Below are 25,314 nucleotides of genomic sequence, written 5' to 3' on the forward strand. Positions count from 1 at the left end.
GGAGTCTCTTGATTACGAACCATTTGGCACGTGCGAACCATGCCTCATGGGTAAAATGACCAAGACTCATTCTCATGAACAATGGAGCGAGCAACCAACTTATTGGAAATCATACATACTGATGTGTGCGGTTCAATGAGTGTTGAGGCTCGCGGTGGCTATCATTATGTTCTCACCCTCACTGATGACTTGAGTAGATATGGATATGTCTAATTAATGAAACACAAGTCTGAGACCTTTGAAAAGTTCAAGGAATTTCAGAGTGAGGTCGAGAATCAACGTGACAGGAAAATCAAGTTCTTGCGATCAGATCGTGGGGGAGATTACTTGAGTCACGAATTTGGCACACACTTAAGGAAATGTGGAATAGTTCCACAACTCACGCCGCCTGGAACACCTCAGTGTAATGATGTGTCCGAACATCGTAATCGCACTCTATTGGATATGGTGCGATCTATGATGTCTCTTACCGATCTACCGCTGTCATTTTGGGGCTATGCTTTAGAGACTGCCGCATTCACTTTAAATAGGGCTCCATCGAAATCCGTTGAGACGACGCCGTATGAATTATGGATTGGGAAGAAACCTAAGCCGTCGTTTCTAAAAGTTTGGGGATGCGATGCTTATGTCAAGAAACTTCAACCTAAAAAGCTCGAACCCAAATCGAAAAAATGCGTCTTCATAGGATACCCTAAAGAAACTATTGGGTATACCTTCTACCTTAGATCCGAAGGCAAGATCTTTGTTGCCAAGAATGGATCCTTTCTAGAGAAAGAGTTTCTCTCCAAATAAATAAGTGGGAGGAAAGTAGAACTTGATGAAGTATTACCTCTAGAACCAGTAAGTGGCGCAGCTCAAGAAAATGTTCCTGAGGTGCCTGCACCGACTAGAGAGGAAGTTAATGATGATGATCATGAAACTTCAGATCAAGTTGCTACTGAACTTCGTAGGTCCACGAGGACACGTTCCGCACCAGAGTGGTACGGCAACCCTGTCTTGGAAATCATGTTGTTAGACAACGGTGAACCTTCGAACTATGAAGAAGCGATGGCGGGCCCAAATTCCGACAAATGGCTGGAATCCATGAAATCCGAGATAGGATCCATGTATGAAAACGAAGTATGGACTTTGACTGACTTGCCCAATGATCGGCGAGCCATAGAAAATAAATGGATCTTTAAGAAGAAGACAGATGTGGATGGTAATGTGACCATCTATAAAGCTCGTCTTGTCGCTAAGGGTTATCGACAAGTTCAAGGGGTTGACTACGATGAGACTTTCTCACCCGTAGCGAAGCTGAAGTCCGTCCGAATCATGTTAGCAATTTCCGCATTCTATGATTATGAGATATGGCAAATGGACGTCAAAACGGCATTCCTTAATGGTTTCCTTAAGGAAGAATTGTATATGATGCAGCTGGAAGGTTTTGTCGATCCTAAGAATGCTGACAAGGTGTGCAAGCTCCAACGCTCGATTTATGGGCTGGTGCAAGCATCTCGGAGTTGGAACATTCGTTTTGATGAGATGATCAAAGCGTTTGGGTTTACGCAGACTTATGGAGAAGCCTGCATTTACAAGAAAGTGAGTGGGAGCTCTGTAGCATTTCTCATACTGTATGTGGATGACATACTATTGATGGGAAATGATATAGAATTCTTGGAAAGCATAAAGGCCTACTTGAACAAGTGTTTTTCAATGAAGGATCTTGGAGAAGTTGCTTACATATTAGGCATCAAGATCTATAGAGATAGATCGAGACGCCTCATTGGTCTTTCACAGAGTACGTACCTTGACAAGATATTGAAGAAGTTCAATATGGATCAGTCAAAGAAGGGGTTCTTGCCTGTATTGCAAGGTACGAGATTGAGCACGGCTCAATGCCCGACCACGGCAGAAGATAGAGAAAAGATGAGTGTCGTCCCCTATGCCTCGGCCATAGGGTCTATCATGTATGCTATGCTGTGTACCAGACCTGATGTAAACCTTGCCGTAAGTTTGGTAGGAAGGTACCAAAGTAATCCCGGCATGGAACACTGGACAGCGGTCAAGAATATCCTGAAGTACCTGAAGAGGACTTAGGATATGTTTCTCGTTTATGGAGGTGACGAAGAGCTCGTCGTAAAGGGTTACGTCTATGCTAGCTTCGACACAGATCTGGATGACTCTAAGTCACAAACCAGATACGTGTATATTTTGAATGGTGGGGCAGTAAGCTGGTGCAGTTGCAAGCAAAAGCGTTGTGGCGGGATCTACATGTGAAGCGGAGTATATGGCAGCCTCAGAGGCAGCACAAGAGGCAATCTGGGTGAAGGAGTTCATTACCATCCTAGGAGTCATACCCAATGCGTCGGGCCCGATGACTCTCTTCTGTGACAACACTGGAGCTATTGCCCTTGCCAAGGAGCCCAGGTTTCACAGGAAGACCAGGCATATCAAGCTTCGCTTCAACTCCATTCGTGAAAGTGTTCAAAATGGAGACATAGATATTTGTAAAGTACATACGGACCTGAATGTGGCAGATCCGTTGACTAAACCTCTCCCTAGAGCAAAACATGATCAACACCAGAACTGCATGGGTGTTCGATTCATCACAATGTAACCAGACTATTGACTCTAGTGCAAGTGGGAGACTGTTGGAAATATGCCCTAGAGGCAATAATAAAATGGTTATTATTATATTTCTTTGTTCGTGATAATTTTCTATTGTTCATGCTATAATTGTGTTATCCGGAAATTGTAATACATGTGTGAATACATAGACCACAACACGTCCCTAGTGAGCCTCTAGTTGACTAGCTCATTGATCAAAAGATAGTCATGGTTTCCTGACTATGGGCATTGGATGTCATTGATAATGGGATCACATCATTAGGAGAATCATGTGATGGACAAGACCCAATCCTAAGCATAGCTCAAAGATCGTGTAGTTCGTTTGCTATAGCTTTTCCGAATGTCAAGTATCATTTCCTTAGACCATGAGATTGTGCAACTCCCGGAAACCGTAGGAGTGCTTTGGGTGTGCCAGATGTCACAACATAACTGGGTGACTATAAAGGTACACTATGGGTATCTCCGAAAGTGTCTGTTGGGTTGGCACGAATCGAGACTGGGATTTGTTAGTTCGTATGACGGAGAGGTATCTCTGGGCCCACTCGGTAATGCATCATCATAATGAGCTCAATGTGACCAAGTGGTTGATCACGGGATCATCCATTACGGTACGAGTAAAGTGACTTGCCGGTAACGAGATTGAACGAGGTATTGGGATACCGATGATCGAGTCTTGGGCAAGTAACGTACCGATTGACAAAGGGAATTGCATACGGATTGATCGAATCCTTGACATCGTGGTTCATCCGATGAGATCATCGAGGAACATGTGGGAGCCAGCATGGGTATCCAGATCCCGCTGTTTGTTATTGCCGGAGAGTCGTCTCGGTCATGTCTGCGTGTCTCCCGAACCTGTAGGGTCTACACACTTAAGGTTCGGTGACGCTAGGGTTGTTGAGATATTAGTATACGGTAACCCGAAAGTTGTTCGGAGTCCCGGATGAGATCTCGGACGTCGCGAGGAGTTCCGGATTGGTCCGGAGGTGTAGATTTATATATAGGAAGTCAAGTTTCGGCCATCGGGAAGGTTTTCGGGGTAATCGGTATTGTACCGGGACCACCGGAAGGGTCCCGGGGGTCCACCGGGTGGGGCCACCTATCCCGGAGGGCCCCATGGGCTGAAGTGGGAGGGGAACCAGCCCTAGATGGGCTGGTGCGCCCCCATGGGCCTCCCCTGCGCCTAGGGTTGGAAACCCTAGGGGTGGGGGCGCCCCACTTGGTTTAGGGGGCACTCCACCCCCCTTGGCCGCCGCCCCCCTTGGAGATTCAATCTCCTAGGGCCGGCGCCCCCTAGGGGTCCTATAAATAGTGGGGGGAGGGAAGCCACACCCTAGCCCCTGGCGCCTCCCTCTCCCTCTCGTGACACTCCTCCCTCTCCCTAAGCTTGGCGAAGCCCTACCGAGATCACCGTTGCTTCCACCACCACACCGTCGTGCTGCTGGATCTTCATCAACCTCTCCTTCCCCCTTGCTGGATCAAGTTGGAGGAGATGTCTTCCCAACCATACATGTGTTGAATGCGGAGGTGTCGTCCGTTCGGCGCTAGGTCATCGGTGATTTGGATCACGACGAGTACGACTCCATCAACCCCGTTCTCTTGAACGCTTCCGCGCGCGATCTACAAGGGTATGTAGATGCACTCCCCTCTCCCTCATTTCTAGATGACTCCATAGATTGATCTTGGTGATGCATAGAAAATTTTAAAATTCTGCTACGTTCCCCAACAGAAATCCCCAACTCTCTCAGAGGGTCCTTGAATTGCTTAGGATTTTGAGGATTGTGAGACGAAATCTGAATAAAATATGGTATGCATGGATGACTATGTATAACATTCCAAATTGAAAATTTGGGATGTTACAGCAGCCCACCTCCCACCAGGCTCTCAGGTCCTAGATGATCATGCTCACCACTCCAGCCGGATGTCTAGCTTGTATTGCTTCCAATTTGGTTAAATTGCATCTGCTTAGCTTACACACTATACCTTTGAATATGACATGCCTTCCTGCTTTTGGTACATACTAGTACATCTGTCTATTAACCATGTTCTTATATCAAACTAATGTTCTTGTGTATCCCTCATCAATCACTTATGATGAGGCAGTCAGGCCAGTGGACTACTGTGAGAAAAGATCCTCATTTAAAGAATGCAGTGTCAGCCTCCCCACATGATTCTTAAGAAACAGCAAGGCTAGATGAAGATAGTGAATGTAACTCTATAGTTGATTACTGCATTTCCCCTACACTAGCATCGCGGGTGCTTGCTCTAACTTGGGAGCGTGATATGTGCTTGCATGTTGCATATGGTGTCTAGATTGTAATTCTTCCAATCTGGATAAATTCCATGTGCTATTCTTCTTAGTTTATACATTATACCTATTAATGTGACATGCCTTCCTATTTTTAATACATAGTACATCTGTCTATTAAGCATGTCCTTACATAAAACTATTGTTTTTTGTATCCTGCATCAATCAATATGACGAGACACCTTTAGTATATACAGTGTGATATTAGTAGCATCTTTCATATGATATATAGCATGCGCTGCTTCTAATTTGTTGAAATGTCATTTATGATGGGGCGCTTTTAACTTGGCAGAGCCATATTTGTTGCATCTTTCATGTCGTGTCTAGCTTGCATTGCTTCTTATTTGTTGAAATGGTTTCTTCTTAGTTTACACAAACAGTTGTGAATATGCCATGTCGTCCTATTTTTCATATTATTCTATCCTTTTATCATGTGTTTGCCTTACATCAAAGTAGTGATTGTCGGTATCATGCACGAATGAGTTCTCAAGAGTGAATTTTATTGCTTTTTCTTGTCGATTTTACTTGACAATTCAAAATAATAAGGCAGAAGGAAGTTAGCAAGGCAGCGGATAAAGGTGCTCCTTCCAAACTGAGGGCCTCTACAGATTCTACTCCTCCATCCCCCCAAGATGATTTCCAAGACAACACATGCATAGACACTCAACATAGCTGTGTTGATGATGAGCACGTCTCCCCTAGTGCACCATCATAGGTGCTCCCTCTAACTTGGCACTGTTATATGTGATTGCATGTTATGTATGATGTCTAGCTTGTACTACTTCTAATTTTGTTGAATTCCATCTGCTTACTTTACACATTATACTTGTGAATAAGACACGTGTTCATGTTTCTAGAACATACAATATATGTCTATCACACCATGTTCTTACATCAAAGTACTACTGTTGTGTAACCTGCAACAATCACTTATCATAAGACACGTTTGACTTGGGAGTGTAATATAGGTTACATCTCGCATTCTTTTCTAGCTTGTACTACTTCTAATTTGTTGAAATGGCACTTATGACGAGACAATTTTAACTTGGTAGAGTGAAATTAGTTGCATCTTTCATATGGGTGTCTAGCTTTCATTGTTTCTAATTTGTTGAAATGCCTTCTCCTTAGTTTACACATCATAAGCTGTGAATATGCAATGGCACTAATGGAGAGAGACCTTTAACTTGGTAGTGTGATGTTGTTTGCATCTTGCATACGATTTATTTCTTGTACAGCTTCACATTTGTTTAAACGCCATTTATGATGAGACAATGTTAACTTGGCAGAGCGATATTTGTAGCATCTTTCATATGGTATCTACCTGCCATTGCATTGCTTCTAATTTAGTGAAATGTCTTCTGCTTAGTTTACACATCATAGTTCTGGTTATCTCATGCCGTCCTGTTTTTCATACATATTACATCCTCCTATCATGTGGTTGTCTACCATAAAAGTTCAGTTCGTCTGTATCATGCATCAATTTGTTCTAAAGAACTAAATTGTTATTCGTTTTTCTTGTCGGCTTGACTTAACATGGCACAGAGAAAGAGGAAGCAACACAAAATGAGTGGGAAAGGGAAGCGGAAGAATCCTACAGATTCTGCTAGTACTGATGGTGCAATAGAAGGTCAAAGTCCAGCGGAAAATTGTACAAACAGGGTATCCCGTGCTACAAGAGCTGCAGAACAAGCCAAACAGAAACAAATAGCTATCACGAAACAAGCAGAGACAGCCCTAGTTGTTGCAACACCTTCCACAGTACCACCAGCTGCACGATTTACTCGTTGGTCAACTCAGCTAGCAGCACGTTCCCAAGCTCCCTTGCCACCTGACACTACTTCCGAAGCACTCTTGACATAAGACGAGTTGGCAAGATCAGATGAACTTTCTGAGCTTCTGCAGCAAGAAGGTAGTTGCTGGAGTCAAGTTACAGTTGCATGTTTCTTTATATGTAGTCTCACAGTTTGGTGTACACTAACACTTCATATGTTTGTTGTTGGACTAGCACCTAGGCGCAAGAGGAAACAAACATCAGGGATAATGCTCGATAGGTTAACTAAATCTAGAGGAGGAAGAATGGAGATCCGTTTTGAGGTAGGTTTAAAAAGGCCATGTGATGCTACAAAGTCAGCCAAGTTTGTATCAAAATCAGTGGTTGCCATTAGGTGTCATGTACGTATCCTCCCAACATGGATTCAGTATAGTAATGACAAAGAAGAAACCCAGTTCAACACCTTCCTTGAGCATTTATCTGTAAGTATGGTTATGTATGGAAACTAGTAATATCGTCTTGCTTTGTCCCATACTTTCTAGGTTGCTGATAATGAGACTCCCATAATTTTCAATAGATGAGGTTCAAGTTGGATAGCCAAGATGATGCAACCAGACAAGCTTGCACCCATGTTTTCAAGTCTGCTCTCCGACAGTATCGGTATAACTTGAGAAAAACTCACTTTGAAGGCAAGGCTAATGGTGAACTTGCCCAAACATCTCAAGTGGAAAATATATCGGATGAGGACTGGAGAGGCCTCGTTAAACACTGGTCTGATCCAAAGTATCATGTACATTATATATATATATATGCATGTGGTCAGATCACATGTTGAAGTCCTATTTATGCATGTGCCACACAAATCTATCTTATTGTAGGTGAACTGTTCAAAGAACAAGGCCAACCGTACGAAAGTGAAATTCCAACAGACGACGGGATCTTGTAGCTATATTGCACACTGCGAGGCTCTTGTAATTAGCTGTTGTTTCACTCTTTTTGTTGTACCATATTATCAGATCTATATTGACTTGTTCCAAATGCAGAGGAAAGCCCGCTGTCGGTGTCAAAACCGGCGGATCTCGGGTAGGGGGTCCCGAACTGTGCGTCTAGGCCGGATGGTAACAGGAGACAAGGGACACGAAGTTTTACCCAGGTTCGGGCCCTCTTGATGGAGGTAAAACCCTACGTCCTGCTTGATTAATATTGATGGTATGGGTAGTACAACAAGAGTAGATCTACCACGAGATCGAGGAGGCTAAACCCTAGAAGCTAGCCTATGGTATGATTGTTGATGTGTATGTTGTCCTGAACTAAAACCCTCCGGCTTATATAGACACCGGGTAGGGTTAGGGTTACATAGAGTCGGTTACAATGGTAGGAGATCTGCATATCCGTATCGCCAAGCTTGCCTTCACGCCAAGGAAAGTCCCTCCCGGACACGGGACGAAGTCTTCAATCTTGTATCTTCATAATCCAGGAGTCCGGCTGAAGGTATAGTCCGGCCATCCGAACACCCCCTAATCCAGGACTCCCTCACCACCCGCAAGGACCAAAAAGTACCTGAACCAAATGCTATGGAAATCTTCAAGGACTGTCACACCAGCAAGACGAAGGGCATGACTACACGAGTCAAAGCCGCTGTTGTAAGTCCTTGATCCTCATGCCTTTTAACTACTACTTACTCTGACTTGTGCCTTGAACTGCATGGTTTGCAGCCAATGTCTATTACTCTTTTCAATTTTATACACAATTTTCTTAGCGTATCATTGCACCTTACAAGGTTTAAAAGAGAGGAGTGATGTTCCTTTGATCTTGACCTGCAATCTAGTTCCGTGCTGGACTTGCCCACACAACGTTACAATTGCCTATTTGTATGTTCTTAGTTGTTTTGTGATATGAATGATGTCATACTATGCTTACTATATTATAAACTTTGTCTCTTTATCCTTAGCTGTCAATACAATGTGAAGAAATAGACAATACATTAGCCATGGTACATGGTCATATGTTTGGAACCTGGTTTTATTATGTACTTTGCAGTAAAATACAACTATTATTTTACATGGGTTCATCAGAATAAGTATTGTATATAGACCAAAGCTATTTTGTTTGGATTTGCTGCCTCCTTAATATCTTCTGTTCTGGTACTACTAATGTAAAAAACTCAACTTTTCAGCAAGCTATGAAAAAAGTGGCGGAACCGCCACCTTCCACCTTCTGAAGGTTGCTACCTCTTGAGCACTGTGTTGGTTTTCCCTTGAAGAGGAAAGGGTGATGCAACAAAGTAGCGTAAGTATTTCCCTCAGTTTTTGAGAACCAAGGTATCAATCCAGTAGGAGACTACACGCAAGTCCCTCGTACCTACACAAAAAAATAAGAACCTCGCAACCAACGCGATAAAGGGGTTGTCAATCCCTTCACGATCACTTACGAGAGTGAGATCTCATAGAGATAATAACAATAAGATAAATATTTTTGGTATTTTTATGATATAGATTGAAATTAAAGATTGCAAAATAAATGGTAATAGAAATAGCTTGTTGACGGGAGATTAATATAATGGAGAATAGACCCGGGGGCCATAGGTTTCACTAGTGGCTTCTCTCAAGATAGCATAAGTATTACGATGGGTGAACAAATTACTGTCGAGAAATTGATAGTAAAGGGCATAATTATGAGAATATCTAGGCATGATCATGTATATAGGCATCATGTCCGCGACAAGTAGACCAAAACGATTCTGCATCTACTACTATTACTCCACACATCGACTGCTATCCAGCATGCATCTAGAGTATTAAGTTCATAAGAATAGAGTAATGCATTAGGCAAGATGACATGATGTAGAGGGATAAACTCAAGCAATATGATATAAACCCCATCTTTTTATCCTCGATGGTAACAATACAATACATGCCTTGCTGCCCCTGCTGTCACTGGGAAAGGACACCGCAAGATTGAACCCAAAGCTAAGCACTTCTCCCATTGCAAGAAAGATCAGTCTAGTAGGACAAACCAAACTGATAAGACTTGCAAAGATAACTAATCATACATAAAAGATTTTAGAGAAGAATCAAATATTGTTCATAGATAAACTTGATCATAAACCCACAATTCATCGGATCTCGACAAACACACCGCAAAAAGAGTTACATCAAATAGATCTCCAAGAAGATCAAGGAGAACATTGTATTGAGATCCAAAGAGAGAGAAGAAGCCATCTAGCTAATAACTATGGACCCGGAGGTCTGAGGTAAACTACTCACACATGATCGGAGGGGCCACGGAGTTGATGTAGAGCCCCTCCGTGATCGATTCCCCCTCCAGCGGAGCTCCGGAAAAGGCCCCAAGATGGGATCTCTTGGGTACAGAAGGTTGCGGTTGTGGAAATAGGGTTTCGTGGTGCTCCTGGATGTTTTCGGGGTATATGAATATATATATATAGGAGGAAGACGTAGGTCGGTGGAGCTACGAGGGGGGAGGGCACGCCCAGGTGGTAGGCGCGCCCCCCTGCCTCGTGGCCTCCTCGTTGGTTGCTTGACGTCCACTCCAAGTTCCCTGGATCACGTTTATTCCAAAAATAACTCTCCCGAAGGTTTTATTCCGTTTGATATTCCTTTTCTACAAACACTGAAATAGGCAAAAACAGCAATTTGCACTGGGCCTTGGGTTAGTAGGTTAGTCCCAAAATAATATAGAAGTGTATAAATAAGCCCATTAACATCCAAAATTGATAATATAATAGCATGGAACAACCAAAAATTATAGATACGTTGGAGACGTATCAAGCATCCCCAAGCTTAATTCCTGCTTGGGTTAGTAGGTTAGTCCCAAAATAATATAAAAGTGTATAAATAAGCCCATTAACATCCAAAATTGATAATATAATAGCATGGAACAACCAAAAATTATAGATACGTTGGAGACGTATCAAGCATCCCCAAGCTTAATTCCTGCTTGGGTTAGTAGGTTAGTCCCAAAATAATATAAAAGTGTATAAATAAGCCCATTAACATCCAAAATTGATAATATAATAGCATGGAACAACCAAAAATTATAGATACGTTGGAGACGTATCAAGCCCATTAACATCCAAAATTGATAAAAACAGAATTTTTGATGTGGAATGGTACCTAGCATAATTCTCAATGTAATTTTATTTATTGTGCCTTGAATATTCAGATCCGAAAGATTCAAGACAAAAGTTTAATATTGACATAAAAATAATAATACTTCAAGCATACTAACTAAGCAATCATGTCTTCTCAAAATAACATGGCAAAAGAAAGTTCATCCCTAGAAAATCATATAGTTTGGTCATGCTCCATTTTCGTCACACAAGAATGCTCTCATCTTGCACAACCCCGATGACAAGCCAAGCAATTGTTTCATACTTTAGTAATCTCAAACTTTTTTCAACTTTCACGCAATACATGAGCGTGACCCACGGATATAGCACTATGGGTGGAATAGAATAATGATAGGGGGTTATGTGGAGAAGACAAAAAAGGAGAAAGTCTCACATCGACGAGGCTAATCAACGGGCTAGGGAGATGCCCATAAATTGATGGCAATGCAAGGAATAGGGATTGCCATGCAACAGATGCACTAGAGCTATAAATGTATGAAAGCTCAACAAGAGAAACTAAGTGGGTGTGCATCCAACTTGCTTGCTCACGAAGACCTATGGCATTTGAGGAAGCCCATTGTTCGAATATACAAGCCAAGTTCTATAATGAAAAATTCCCACAAGTATATGAAAGTGACAAAACAAGAGACTCTCTATCATAAAGATCATGGTGCTACTTTGAAGCACAAGTGTGGAAAAAAGGATAGTAGCATTGTCCCTTTTTATTTTTTTTATTTTTTTGGGCCTTCCCTTTTTTTGGCCTTTCTCTTTTTTTATTTGGGACAATGCTCTATTAATGATGATCATCACACTTCTATCTATTTACAACTCAATGATTACAACTCGATACTAGAACAAAATATGACTCTATATGAATGCCTCCGGCGGTGTACCCAGGAAGGGCAATGAATCAAGAGTGACATGTATGAAAATTTATGCATGGTGGCTTTTCCACAAATACGATGTCAACTACATGATCATGCAAAGCAATATGACAATGATGAAGCGTGTCATAAATGAAACGATGGAAAGTTGCATGGCAATATATCTCGGAATGGCTACGGAAATGCCATAATAGGTAGGTAAGCTGTTTTGAGGAAGATATAAGGAGATTTATGTGTGATAGAGCGTATCATATCACGGGATTTGGATGCACCGGCGAAGTTTGCACCAACTCTCAAGGTGAGAAAGGGCAATGCACGGTACCGAAAAGGCTATTAATGATGGAAGGGTGAGAGTGCGTATAATCCATGGACTCAACATTTGTCATAAAGAACTCACATACTTATTGCAAAAATCTACAAGTCATCAAAAACCAAGCACTACGTGCATGCTCCTAGGGGGATATATTGGTAGGAAAAGGCCATCGCTCGTCCCCGACCGCCACTCATAAGGAAGACAATCTAAGAACACCTCATGTCTCAAATTTGTTACACAACGGTTACCATAGTGCATGCTACGTGACTTGCAAACTTCAACACAAGTATTTCTCAAATTTACAATTACTCAACTAGCACACTCTAATATCACCACCTTTATATCTCAAAACAATTATCAAGTATCAAACTTCTCATAGTATTGAATGCACTTTCTATGATAGTTTTTATTATACCCATCTTGGATGCCTATCATATTAGGACTAGATTCATAACCAAAGCAAATTACCAAGCTGTTCTAAAGGACTCTCAAAATAATATAAGTTAAGCATGAGAGATCAATAATTTCTATAAAATAAAACCACCACCGTGCTCTAAAAGATATAAGTGAAGCACTAGAGCAAAATTATCTAGCTCAAAAGATATAAGTGAAGCTCATAAAGTATTCTAATAAATTTCAATTCATGTGTGTGTCTCCCAAAAGGTGTGTACAGAAAGTATGATTGTGTTAAACTAAAAAGCAAAGACTCAAATCATACAAGACGCTCCAAGCAAAACACATATCATGTGGTGAATAAAAATATGGTCTTAAGTAAAGTTACCGATAGAAAAAGACGAAAGAGGGGATGCCTTCCGTGGCATCCCCAAGCTTAGGATTTTGGTTGTCCTTGAATTTTACCTTGGGGTTCCATGGGCATCCCCAAGCTTAGGATCTTTCCACTCCTTGTTCCATAATCCATCAAATCTTTACCCAAAACTTGAAAACTTCACAACACAAAACTTAAACAGAAAATCTCATGAGCTCCGTTAGTAAAAGAAAATAAACCACCACTTAAGGTACTGTAATGAACTCATTCTTTATTTATATTGGTGTTAAACCTACTGTATTCCAACTTCTCTATGGTTCATAACCTCCGATACTAGCCATAGATTCATCAAAATAAACAAACAACACACGAAAAACAGAATCTGTCAAAAACAGAACAGTCTGTAGTAATCTGTAGGTTTCAAATACTTCTGTAACCCCAAGAATTCTAAAATAAATTTCTGGACGTTAGGAATTTATCTATTAATCATCTTCAAAAATAATCAACTTAATCTCACTCTCCAGTAAAAAAATGGCAGCAAATCTCGTGAGCGCTAAAGTTTCTGTTTTTTATAGCAAGATCGCAAAGACTTTCCCCAAGTCTTCCCAAAGGTTCTACTTGGCACAACCACTAATTAAAAGAATAAAACCACATCTAAACAGAGGCTATATGAATTATTTATTACTAAACATAACCAAAAAGCAAGGAACAAAAATAAAATTGGGTTGCCTCCCAACAAGCGCTATCGTTTAACGCCCCTAGCTAGGCATAAAAGCGAGAATAGATCTAGGTATTATCATCTTTGGTATGCGACCCATAAGTGGCTCTCATAATAGATTCATAAGGTAATTTAATTTTCTCTCTAGGAAAGTGTTTCATGCCTTTCCTTAACGGAAATTGGAATCTAATATTCCCATCCTTCATATCAATAACTGCACCAATCGTTCTAAGGAAAGGCCTACCAAGAATAATAGGACATGTAGGATTGCAATCAATATCAAGAACAATGAAATCTTTGGGCACATAATTCCTATTTGAAACAATAAGAACATCATTAATCCTTCCCATAGGTTTCTTAATAGTGGAATCCTCGAGGTGCAAATTTAAAGAACAATCATCAAATTCACGAAAACCAAACACATCACACAAAGTTTTTGGAATCGTGGAAACGCTAGCACCCAATCACATAAATCATAGCATTCATGATCTTTAATATTAATTTTAATAGTAGGTTCCCACTCATCATGAAGTTTTCTAGGGATAGAAACTTCCAATTCAAGCTTTTCTTCATAAGATTGCATTAAAGCATCAACGATATGCTTAGTAAAAGCTTTATTTTGACTATAAGCATGCGGAGAATTTAGCACGGATTGCAACAAGTAAATACAATCTATTAAAGAACAATTATTATAATTAAATTCCTTGAAATCCAAAATAGTGGGTTCATTGCTATGAAAGTTTTAACCTCATCAATCCCACTTTGACCAATTTTTGCATCAAGATCTAAAAACTCCGAATCATTGGGGCGTCTTTTAACTAAATTTGACTCATGTCCAGTCCCATCATTATCAAGATTCATATTGCAAAACAAAGATTTAATAGGGGACACATCAGTCACTTTTAGATCTTCATCCTTATTATCATCAAAACTAGAAGAACACGCTTTCATAAAGCAATCATTTTTAGCACGCATCCTAGAGGTTCTTTCCTTGCACTCATCAATGGAAATTGTCATAGCTTTGAGAGACTCATTGATATCATGCTTAGGTGGAATAGATCTAAGCTTCAAAGAATCAACATCAAGAGAAATTCTATCCACGTTCCTAGCCAACTCATCAATCTTAGACAATTTTTCTTCAATCAAGATATTGAAACTCTTTTGCGAACTAATAAATTCTTTAATATTAGATTCAAAATCAGAGGGCATCTTATTATAATTTCCATAAGAATTGTTGTAGGAATTACCATAATTATTAGAGGAATTACTAGGAAATGGACTAGGATTAAAATTACCTCTATATGTATTATTACCAAAATTGTTCCTACCAACAAAATTCACATCCATAGATTCATTATTATTCTCAATCAAAGTAGACAAAGGCATATCATTAGGATCAGAAGAAACACTCTTATTAGCACACAATTTCATAAGTTCATCCATCTTTCCACTCAAAACATTAATTTCTTCTATAGCATGCACCTTTTTACTAGTGGATCTTTCAGTGTGCCATTGAGAATAATTAACCATAACATTATCTAGGAGTTTAGTAGCTTCTCCTAAAGTGATTTCCATTAAAGTGCCTCCCGCGGCCGAATCTAAAATATTTCTAGAAGCAAAATTCAATCCGGCATAAAAAATTTGTATAATGATCCAAAGATTCAAACCATGTGTGGGGCAATTACGTATCATTAATTTCATCCTATCCCATGCTTGTGCAACATGTTCATGATCAAGTTGCTTAAAATTCATAATATTGTTTCTAAGAGAGATGATCTTAGCGGGAGGAAAATACTTAGAGATAAAAGCATCTTTGCACTTATTCCATGAATCGATACTGTTTTTAGGCAAAGAAGAAAACCAAGTTTTAGCACGATCTCTAAGTGAAAACAGGAATAGCTTCAATTTAACAATATCATTATCCACATCTTTCTTCTTTTGCATATCACATAAATCAACAAAGTTGTTTAGATCGGTAGCGGCATCTTCACTAGGAAGGCCGGAAAACGGATCTTTCATGACAAGATTCAGCAAAGCGGCATTAATTTCACAAGATTCAGCATTGGTAAGAGGAGAAATCGGAGTGCTAATAAAATTATTATTGTTGGTATTAGAAAAGTCACACAATTTAGTATTATCTTGAGCCATCGTGACAAACAATCCAACACACAAGCACACAAGAAGCAAGCGAAAAAGAGATGAACTAGAAAATAGAAGGGGAACGGAAAAGGAGGGCGAATAAAACGGCAAGGGTGAAGTGGGGGAGAGGAAAACAAGAGGAAAATGGCAAATAATGTAATGCGATGGATAAGAGTTTGTGATGGGTACTTGGTATGTCTTGACTTGTGCGTAGATCTCCCCGGCAACGGTGCCAGAAATCCTTCTTGCTACCTCTTGAGCACCGCGTTGGTTTTCCCTTGAAGAAGAAAGGGTGATGAAGCAAAGTAGCATAAGTATTTCCCTCAGTTTTTGAGAACCAAGGTATCAATCCAGTAGGAGACTACACGCAAGTCCCTCGTACCTACACAGACAAATAAGAACCTCACAACCAACGCGATAAAGGGGTTGTCAATCCCTTCACGGTCACTTACGAGAGTGAGATCTCATAGAGATAATAACAATAAGATAAATATTTTTGGTATTTTTATGATATAGATTGAAAGTAAAGATTGCAAAATAAATGGTAATAGAAATAGCTTGTTGACGGGAGATTAATATAATGGAGAATAGACCCGGGGGCCATAGGTTTCACTAGTGGCTTCTCTCAAGATAGCATAAGTATTATGGTGGGTGAACAAATTACTGTCGAACAATTGATAGAAAAGTGCATAATTATGAGAATATCTAGGCATGATAATGTATATAGGCATCATGTCCGCGATAAGTAGACCGAAACGATTCTGCATCTACTACTATTACTCCACACATCGACCGCTATCCAGCATGCATCTAGAGTATTAAGTTCATAAGAACAGAGTAATGCATTAGGCAAGATGACATGATGTAGAGGGATAAACTCAAGCAATATGATATAAACCCCATCTTTTTATCCTCGATGGCAACAATACAATACGTGCCTTGCTGCCCTTGCTGTCACTGGGAAAGGACACCGCAAGATTGAACCCAAAGCTAAGCACTTCTTCCATTGCAAGAAAGATCAATCTAGTAGGCCAAACCAAACTGATAATTCGAAGAGACTTGCAAAGATAACCAATCATACATAAAAGATTTCAGAGAAGAATCAAATATTGTTCATAGATAAATTGGATCATAAACCCACAATTCATCGGATCTTGATAAACACATCGCAAAAAGAGTTACATCAAATAGATCTCCAAGAAGATCAAGGAGAACATTGTATTGAGATCCAAAGAGAGAGAAGAAGCCATCTAGCTAATAACTATGGACCCAAAGGTCTGAGGTAAACTACTCACACATCATCGGAGGGGCCATGGAGTTGATGTAGAGCCCCTCCGTGATCGATTCCCCTCCGGTGGAGCTCCGGAAAAGGCCCCAAGATGGGATCTCTTGGGTACAGAAGGTTGCTGTGGTGGAAATAGGGTTTCGTGGTGCTCCTGGATGTTTTCGGGGTATATGAATATATATAGGAGGAAGAAGTAGGTCGGTGGAGCCACGAGGGCCCCACGAGGGGGAGGGCGCGCCCAGGGGGGTAGGCGCGCCCCCTACTTTGTGGCCTCCTCGTTGGTTGCTTGACGTCCACTCCAAGTTCCCTAGATCACATTTGTTCCAAAAATAACTCTCCCAAAGTTTTTATTCCGTTTGGATTCCGTTTGATATTCCTTTTCTGCGAAACACTGAAATAGGCAAAAAAACAGCAATTTGCACTGGGCCTTGGGTTAGTAGGTTAGTCCCAAAAATAATATAAAAATGTATAAATAAGCCCATTAACATCCAAAACAGATAATATAATAGCATGGAACGATCAAAAATTATAGATACGTTGGAGATGTATCAAAGGTGGCGAGGCAACTATAACCGCAATGTCAGCTCTTGCTGCAGTGGGTTAGTACCTGTCCACTAACAGTGCCAAAAGCCTAAAGAGACGAAGGCCTCATATGGGCCGAAAGACGTTGTGGGACATACATGGGTCGAAAGTGAAACGAGCTAGTGTTATATTCGACGGTCCACATGACCTTATTGGGCCGATTTCGGGTAGGCCCTAACAGGCCGTGAGTTACCGGGCCGTAAAATGGGCTATTTGCGAAGAGACCGTTAACAGGCTTTTCATGGGCCAGCCCGCTAACTTTTGACCAAGTCAAACCGGCTGGCCTTTGTAAGCTAAATGGGCCAGTGGTGGGCCGTCGCACGTGTAGACATATCATAGGCGCCTATCTGACCCACTAACGAGCTGACACGTGTTTCCTCCGGCCAATTAGAATTTTACACGTGGAAATTTCCCATTGGTCCAGGCTGTTAATGGGTTATCGGATCGAAAACCGGAACCGATAGCTTAACAGCGACCCGTTACAATGGATGCCACGTGTCGGTCACCCTTGACAAAAGCACTTCTGTGACGCGCGATTTATCGTCATGGAAGTGGACACTTCCGTGATGATAATTTTGGTAATGTCATGGAACACTTCTACGACAGCACAGGTATGACTATCTTGATTCTGTCATAAAATCGTCATGGATGTACATGCATGACAGAAAACGTGACCTACTATGACAAACACGTATCATCACGGAAGTGTATTTTTTTGTAGTGTTACATGTGGAGGTGCAAGCCATTATGGGCTCTGGCTTGGTCGACCCTAGGCGTGAATCTGGACGGACGGTGCCAACAGATGTAGAAGAGCGGTAGGACATGGATGGGCACCGGCAGTGGCCCAGAGGATCTCTACGAAAGACCTTGTTTCGTTCGTCCCGTCTTCAAACAGCAGGCAGTGCGAGGACATAAAGGAGGGAACGATTCTTGTGGGTAAAATGCACAAGACTCTGCAGAGTGAAATCTAATCGATTAGCCATGTCACCGGTTACAGACAACTGAGCCTCTGGAATTGGAGTATTTCTGAAATCTCAACACCAAACATAATAAATTGATGGGTTATGATGATTTCGGGTATGAGACACTGGTTGGCGGAACCATCTCATTAACAACCAACATTTTGTAGTAACTGCAAACAAGTCCTTTTGTTGTAGGGAAAATTGGCTTTTTCACAAAAACTTAACCTTAGAGCCCCATAGCCAAATTGTATATAGTATTAGTGTTGTTATTATTGTCTTTCTCTATGACTTGCCGGCATATTCAAAATGCTGACCTACACGGCTACAACGTCTCATGTTGCAGAGGAGTTTTCCGATCAGGAGTGAGGCTACGATCCACGCCCGGTGATTGCCCTATGGAGTCGGATGGACTCGCTTATCGTCTACATTTCCGCAGCATTTAATTTTTCCTCATGAGTCGGCCTTCGACCGAATTTATTCTATTGTAATAAAGACTATATGAGAATCATGTAATAAATCAGGTGTGATTGAACTTTGAAATTTTCATCAATGCACTGTGTGTGCCGGCATGATCTTGGGATGGTACCGATACACGGAGACTTGGCCGATTTCAGGCCGGGTCACTACATTCTCATATAGATGATGCTCCATAAAACAAGAACTTTCAGCACTTAATTGGAACTTTTGATAGCAGCCGGGTAGTGGATCAGTTGGAACTTTTGCCCTCTCACAGCTTAAGGATGAGGTATGTGCCCCCCCCCCCATCTGGTTACTTGCCTGTACAATTAACCACATAGGATTCTGTATAATTTTTAACCCATTTGTATGAAGAGATGGAGTTGACGCTGGTGGTGTGAGATAGACAATGCCTTTTGGTGCTAGTTTTCTAAAGAAGATTCAGGTTTGTCCTCATGCTGCCATTGTTGTTGCACCCATAATGCAAGCGCAGCTGCTGCCATAATTTTGGTCTGCAAACACCACAACTCAGTAAACGAAAACATGGGAGGTTTTTGGCAACATTGGCCCATGAAGAGGACGCAAACATCACAGCTTGACCGCAGCGGCAAATAGGAATAGGGGATGCAGACACTGAAGATTTTGATGATTTTTTAGGTTTAAGAGGAATCAGTTGTTGATTAATAAAAAGGTAGAGTTAATCTAACAATAATGGGTAATTTTCTTGCTTGATGTTTTAAATTCATGTGTATTCATTACTTAGTGTCAGATGTTTCTTATGTCTTGTATAAAGATCAGTAGTTTAAGCTTATCAAGGTTTACTATAGTAGACGACGTATATTGTATTTGTAAATTTACACTGAGAATTGTAGGTCAAGTAGTATACTACATTATGTTTGCATGAATTTCGGTTAGTGGGACTTTGTTACATCATTAGACCCTCAACATGATGATAAATATATGACTTCTAACTAGAAGAAACAAAAACAAATCCTAAGATTACACGTACGTGTGCATTTACTAGTTAACAATCAAGTGGGAGATAATGGCAGGACTCTGATTTTGCAGAAAATCTAGAGATGCTTTTTTTCGAGTTTGTTGATTAACTATGTTTTGGGAATAAATCTAGGAGTTGGTTCAGACTCATACTAAGGCAAAAGATGGACGTATTGACATGTTGCACTAGAGGAACAACGACCTTGGGGGAGCAGGTGATGGTCGAAGGAAGGGCATATAGTGCCACATCTTACCAGGTTGCAGCCGCCGGCGCCGCTGCTATCGTTGTGGAGATCGAGGTCACCTTCGCCGCTGCCGCCTAAATCGTACCAGACGAGTGTGATATCTGGGACAGAACGATCGGGGTTTTGGCTGCCTCTCACATAGATCAACACAAGGGTTTGTTGGTCATTTTGCCGTGGCCCGTCTCGTCAAGGGCAAATCCTCAAGATTACAGCAAATGCATGGCAAATCCTTTTATAGGGTAAACGGGGGCAAATCCTCAAAGTGTAATTAAAGGCGTGGCAAATCCTCAAATTTCCCCAAAAAAAATACAGATAACAAAAATCTAGAACAAATCACAAAAATCTGGAGCAAACCTGCAGAGACGCTGGTGGTCTCAAATTTCATTTCTTTGTTAGGCGTCTCTATTTATTTATTCATTTAAAGGGAAAGGTTGCTCCATTTGTTTTTGAACAGTTTTGTAAGTGAGTGCTAAATGAATAACCTCATGTGCATAAAAGGCTACGAAGCACCGATACGTCAAGATTAGCTGTATCGGCGTACTGTACGTGGCCGATACTTTGATACGCCTGATACGGCTTCGATACAGGTATCGCTGAAGTATCCCGATTTTTGATTTAAAAAGAAAAGAAAATAAACACGATACGGTGGCGACACGCTGTGGACATGGCCGGGATACGGCAAGCACGTCGCCGGCAGCCTTGAGCCCAATAGAAGCCCACAAGCCTAACCTAACATCAGCTCTCTCCTTTCTGTTCGACCATGAAGGATTGGATCTGGCGACAGCAGGCAGTGCGCGGCCGCCGCCGCCGCCTGCAGTAGCTCGTTGCCGCCGCCGCCTTGAATCGCCTCTCCACCCTGCCGGCTCGCCTTGCCGCCGCATGGAGTGACTTGAGTCTTCTCTGTCGCCGCCGCATGTCGCCAGCAACAACAAGGTATGATTGCGTCGCGTCCGTGCTTAGCTGCTTGTCGTGTCCTGTATCCTATGCGCTTGGCTGCAACCAATGGGCTAGTATTTTTATCTCATCTCACACATTGTATTATGTTTTGCCTTTATTACATGTCATTTTATTAATTATTTATATATACTTGCCATATCGCCGTATTGATGTTTCTAGAAATTGCCGTATCCCGTATCGTGCTTCATAGATAAAAAGCACTTGGAGATGACTAGGTCAAGACAAACCCACAGTTTGACGACAGGAGAAAAAAAAAACAGGGCAGTCATGAAGTGAAAGGATCTGTACAAGACGTCACACAATTAGTTTCAGAAAGTGAACACTTCTAAGTTGATTACAATCACTTCAAGACAGAAGCCAATAACACCAACCATGCATGCCAGTGACCATACCAGTTACGCAAGTATGTTCGGATCAATCTACAGTACTCACTAGATAGACAGATAAGAGATATAATAACATGATAGCCAAACTGCAGAGGTCATAATTGAACTTAAAACAAGCTGGGCCATCTTTGGTTCTCATTGTTCCATCTTGTCTTCACTGGCTTCCCTTGGTAACAGCCTGTGCTTCTACCCCTTCGCCACCAAAAGCAACAGCAGTAACCATACAGAAAGCTGCCAACTTGACAACTCCATTGATCACGCCGTCAACCGCACGTCCGATGGATTTCAAGCGCCTGCAGGTAGAACGAGGTAGGTCAAATGAGAATATATGTACCAACTCCTGTCGTACAACATATATCAAGTTTGATCCTCTACGTACAACATAGTCTTATCTGCCTGTTCCTTCTCCAACTTATCTAACGTTGCACCCAGCTTCGCCCTCGCCAGCTTATACTGAGCGTCCACTTCAGACGGCTCCAGTTCCTTCGGGATCTTGCCAGCATGCTGGATTTATACACACTTTGCATCATCAATCATTAAGTACAAGCGCTGACTGTGGCTGGTAAATAATTAAGAAGGATAATGTCTTGTCTGTCAGTTAAGAAAGCATGGTGCACGTGTAGCTACTAGTCACAGAATCACACTTGCCCGATTTGGACAAATGATGTCACAGAATCATACTAGCTAGGATGTGCATGAAGCAGAAGAAGATGCGAAACCACAGCAACATCCATCTTTATGTGATGCAATTAATTACTACCTCCGTCCGAAACTATTTGTCGCTCAAATGAATGTATCTAGATGTATTTAAATGTTAGATACATCCATTTGAGCGACAAGTAATAACGGAGTATTTGCTAAAGGGGTGAGTAAAAAGTCATGCTCCGATCAACCAGGAAAATAAGGTTGCTTAGTGATATGATTCCAATGTAGTCCTGTTGCTAGTTCGTCAGGCGTCAGGTTAGACTAGTATGACCATGATAAGCAAGTAATTTTGCTCATTTTTTATGGTAGGTAATACAAGAGACACATGTGTGTTGCTGTTTCAATTGCACATAATTCAATTATCACAGGCTACATCGATCCTTGATGTCGTGAGAACATAAATCATGTTGGGCTAGTGGATCAATTGGCAGTGTGAGCGTGTGTGCTTTGGAAACAAACTATTGACTAGTACAGAAATATAAGACCGTTTATATCACTAATATAGTGATCTAAACGATCTTATACTCTGTATTTCTTTACAGAGGGAGTACTAACTAGTAAGTGAAGCAAGAAGAAGAGGAGATGGTTCAAGATATCAAAACATCAGCAACACAACATCAATCGATCTTATGCATAAAAATTCATGATCAGATCAACCGATAAGGTTGCCTAATGATATGATTAGCATGCAGTACCTCCTGTTGCTACAAGCAGCACTAGGTCAGGATGTATAGGTTCAGGTCAGGTTAAAACAAGTACTGGTATACATGATGACGCTAAGTAAGTAACTTTGCTCTTGTTTCTAGTAGTAGCCAATACAAGAGACACACGCATGCTGCTGTTTCGATTGCAAAGAATTCGATTATGGCTGGCTACATCGTGGATGACGTGAGATAGATCATGTGAAAAAATATGCAAATTTTGGTTCAGATACCTTGGTGGAGAGCTGGCGGGAGCGCATGAACCTGCTTGGCACGAGCCGGCGTCCCTCCTCCGCGACCGCCGCCTGCGTTCGCTGGAGCAGTGAGCCACCGAGGCTCCTCGCCGCGCACCGAACCGCCGCCATCGTCGCCGTCCTGCGAACAATTGGTTATGCATTAGGATAAAAAGTCCGTCACGAATCACCACCGCCGGCCGCTACCCCCACCCCCACCCCACACACAAACCATCGATTGGATTGCAGACTGGAAATTTCGCTGGGATTTGGTGAGCGTACCTTGCGGGTCTGGGCACTCCTTATTCCTCGCGCGGTTAGGGTTCGTCGTTCGCCTCCACCGAGAAGAAGGGGAAATTGGGTGGGGAGAGCGGTTTTTAGCGCTGTCCGGGAGGTGCGGTGCGGTGCGGTGCGCCAACATATAATCTTGCGAGCAGGCCCGGCCCAGTGCAGCTCTTGATCTTGGACTTTTTCGGCCCAACTGTGGAGATTTCGGTAGGTTCCTTTTTTCCGAAAATCCATCTCTGCACGCGAGCTCATCTGCATGCGGACCTGATACTGAATACTTCCCTCTAGTTAGGGTTTCGCCGAGTTCTCCCGGGGCGATCTTCGCCGCCGTCGAGCTTTTTTCCCTACCACCGATCAAACCCCGTTCTCGACGCGGCAAGGAGGGGGCGGCCTCCCAGGGTTGTCGTCTCGCCAGTGGCAAGGAAGGGGGCGGCGGAAACTAGGGTTCCCCATCAAGTTACCCGATTTGTTCTTCGGGTGAGAGTATTCATGGAGAATTCCGGAGTTAGTTCCTCCGGGATCAGTGATGTCGAGCAGTTGATGAAGGAGTTGGGATTGAAGGAGGAGGACTTGGACGACGTGGTCTTCGATGAGCAACCTATGCCGCCGGAGGGGCCAAGATGGGTAGCCCTAGCTAGGTTTAACACCTTCAAAACCTACAGCCAGACTTGGTTTTTCAGAAACATGAGATCGGCATGGGATATTGCGCAGGAGGCCGGGTTCAAGCCTCTGGAGGACAACTTGTATACGGTCACATTCACTTGCTTAGGTGATTGGGAGAGAGTTATGAATGACGGCCCATGGAATTTCAGGGGAGATGCGGTGATTCTGCTGCCATATGATGGGATAACGAAGCCGTCCACTATGAAACTTGAGACAATCAACATATGGATCCAAATCCATGATGTACCAGAGTTGTATGCCCATCTAGTGGCTCCTTTGGCAGCAAAAGTGGGAGAGGTTCTCTTCTCTGAACCTAACTCACATGACTTTGTCGGCAACTTCCAGCGAGTGTGGGTTAGAATCAACGTCAACAACCCTCTAAAGAATGCGGTCTCTATGATTAGGGAGGAGAAGAGACAGATATACAGAGTCAAGTACGAGAGGCTTCCCGACTGGTGTGCTGTATGTGGTATGCTTGGTCACCAGTTTAAGGAACACGGCAGTGGCGTTCACCCTCCGTCAGCCTTGTGTTCAAGGATCTCCGAGCTAACTGGGTCATGCGCAATGGAAGGGGCCCGGGAGAAGGCCGTAGCCAGCGAGGTGGCCGCAGAGGTGGCCGTGTTGGGGGGCGCTCAAGTGGCCGATGTGAGGAGGGCAGAGATGTTATGATAGAGAGACAGGTGCACGGAACAGCCCAGGATTATGACCCAAGCAAGGCGGCTAGCGACGCAGAGATGGAGGACTGGAGTAGGAAGAGGAACGCGGGAGCCGAGCTGGGAACCAAACACCCCATGCCTCGCCAGAATTCAGAAACGGCACATGCAGATGCTAACTCACTTGCGATTGTGCCTGCGGGTATAACAGCAGTCAGCCCCCCACCACATAGGGACCTGAAGAGAACCAAGAAGGCGGGAGAAGACTCAGACGTGTCAGCATCAACTGTGAAGAATTTGGCGGGCTCCTTCGAGGAGCCGCCGGGTCCAATGAGTGTTCTATGTTGGAACTGTCGGGGCGTGGGTAAAGCTGCGACAGTTCGAGAGGTTCGCGAGTTTGTGAACAAATTTACCCCTACCCTCTTATGTATCGTCGAAACTCAGATAGAAGGCTCGAGGGTAGAATCACTAGCTGGCACTTTTGGTTATGACAATAGTTTTGCAATTGACAGTCGAGGTAGAAGTGGAGGTATTGGTATTTTATGGAACAATGAAATAAAAGTTGAA

The 25,314-nt window shown here is 42.4% G+C and overlaps 1 protein-coding gene across 1 annotated transcript; it reads right to left on the reverse strand.

Moving 5' to 3' along the window:
- Positions 1-21,401: 21,401 nt before the first annotated feature.
- On the reverse strand, positions 21,402-23,560 carry LOC125519853. Its single transcript, XM_048684631.1, has 4 exons — positions 23,426-23,560; positions 23,144-23,285; positions 21,884-22,008; positions 21,402-21,797 (listed from the first exon to the last, which is right to left on the reverse strand). Exons 2-4 carry the CDS (start codon positions 23,273-23,275, stop codon positions 21,659-21,661), a joined length of 396 nt encoding a protein of 131 aa, XP_048540588.1. The 5' UTR covers positions 23,276-23,285; positions 23,426-23,560; the 3' UTR covers positions 21,402-21,658.
- Positions 23,561-25,314: the final 1,754 nt, after the last annotated feature.

This window comes from Triticum urartu, chromosome 1, assembly GCF_003073215.2.
Source record: "Triticum urartu cultivar G1812 chromosome 1, Tu2.1, whole genome shotgun sequence".
Classification (NCBI taxonomy): domain Eukaryota; kingdom Viridiplantae; phylum Streptophyta; class Magnoliopsida; order Poales; family Poaceae; genus Triticum; species Triticum urartu.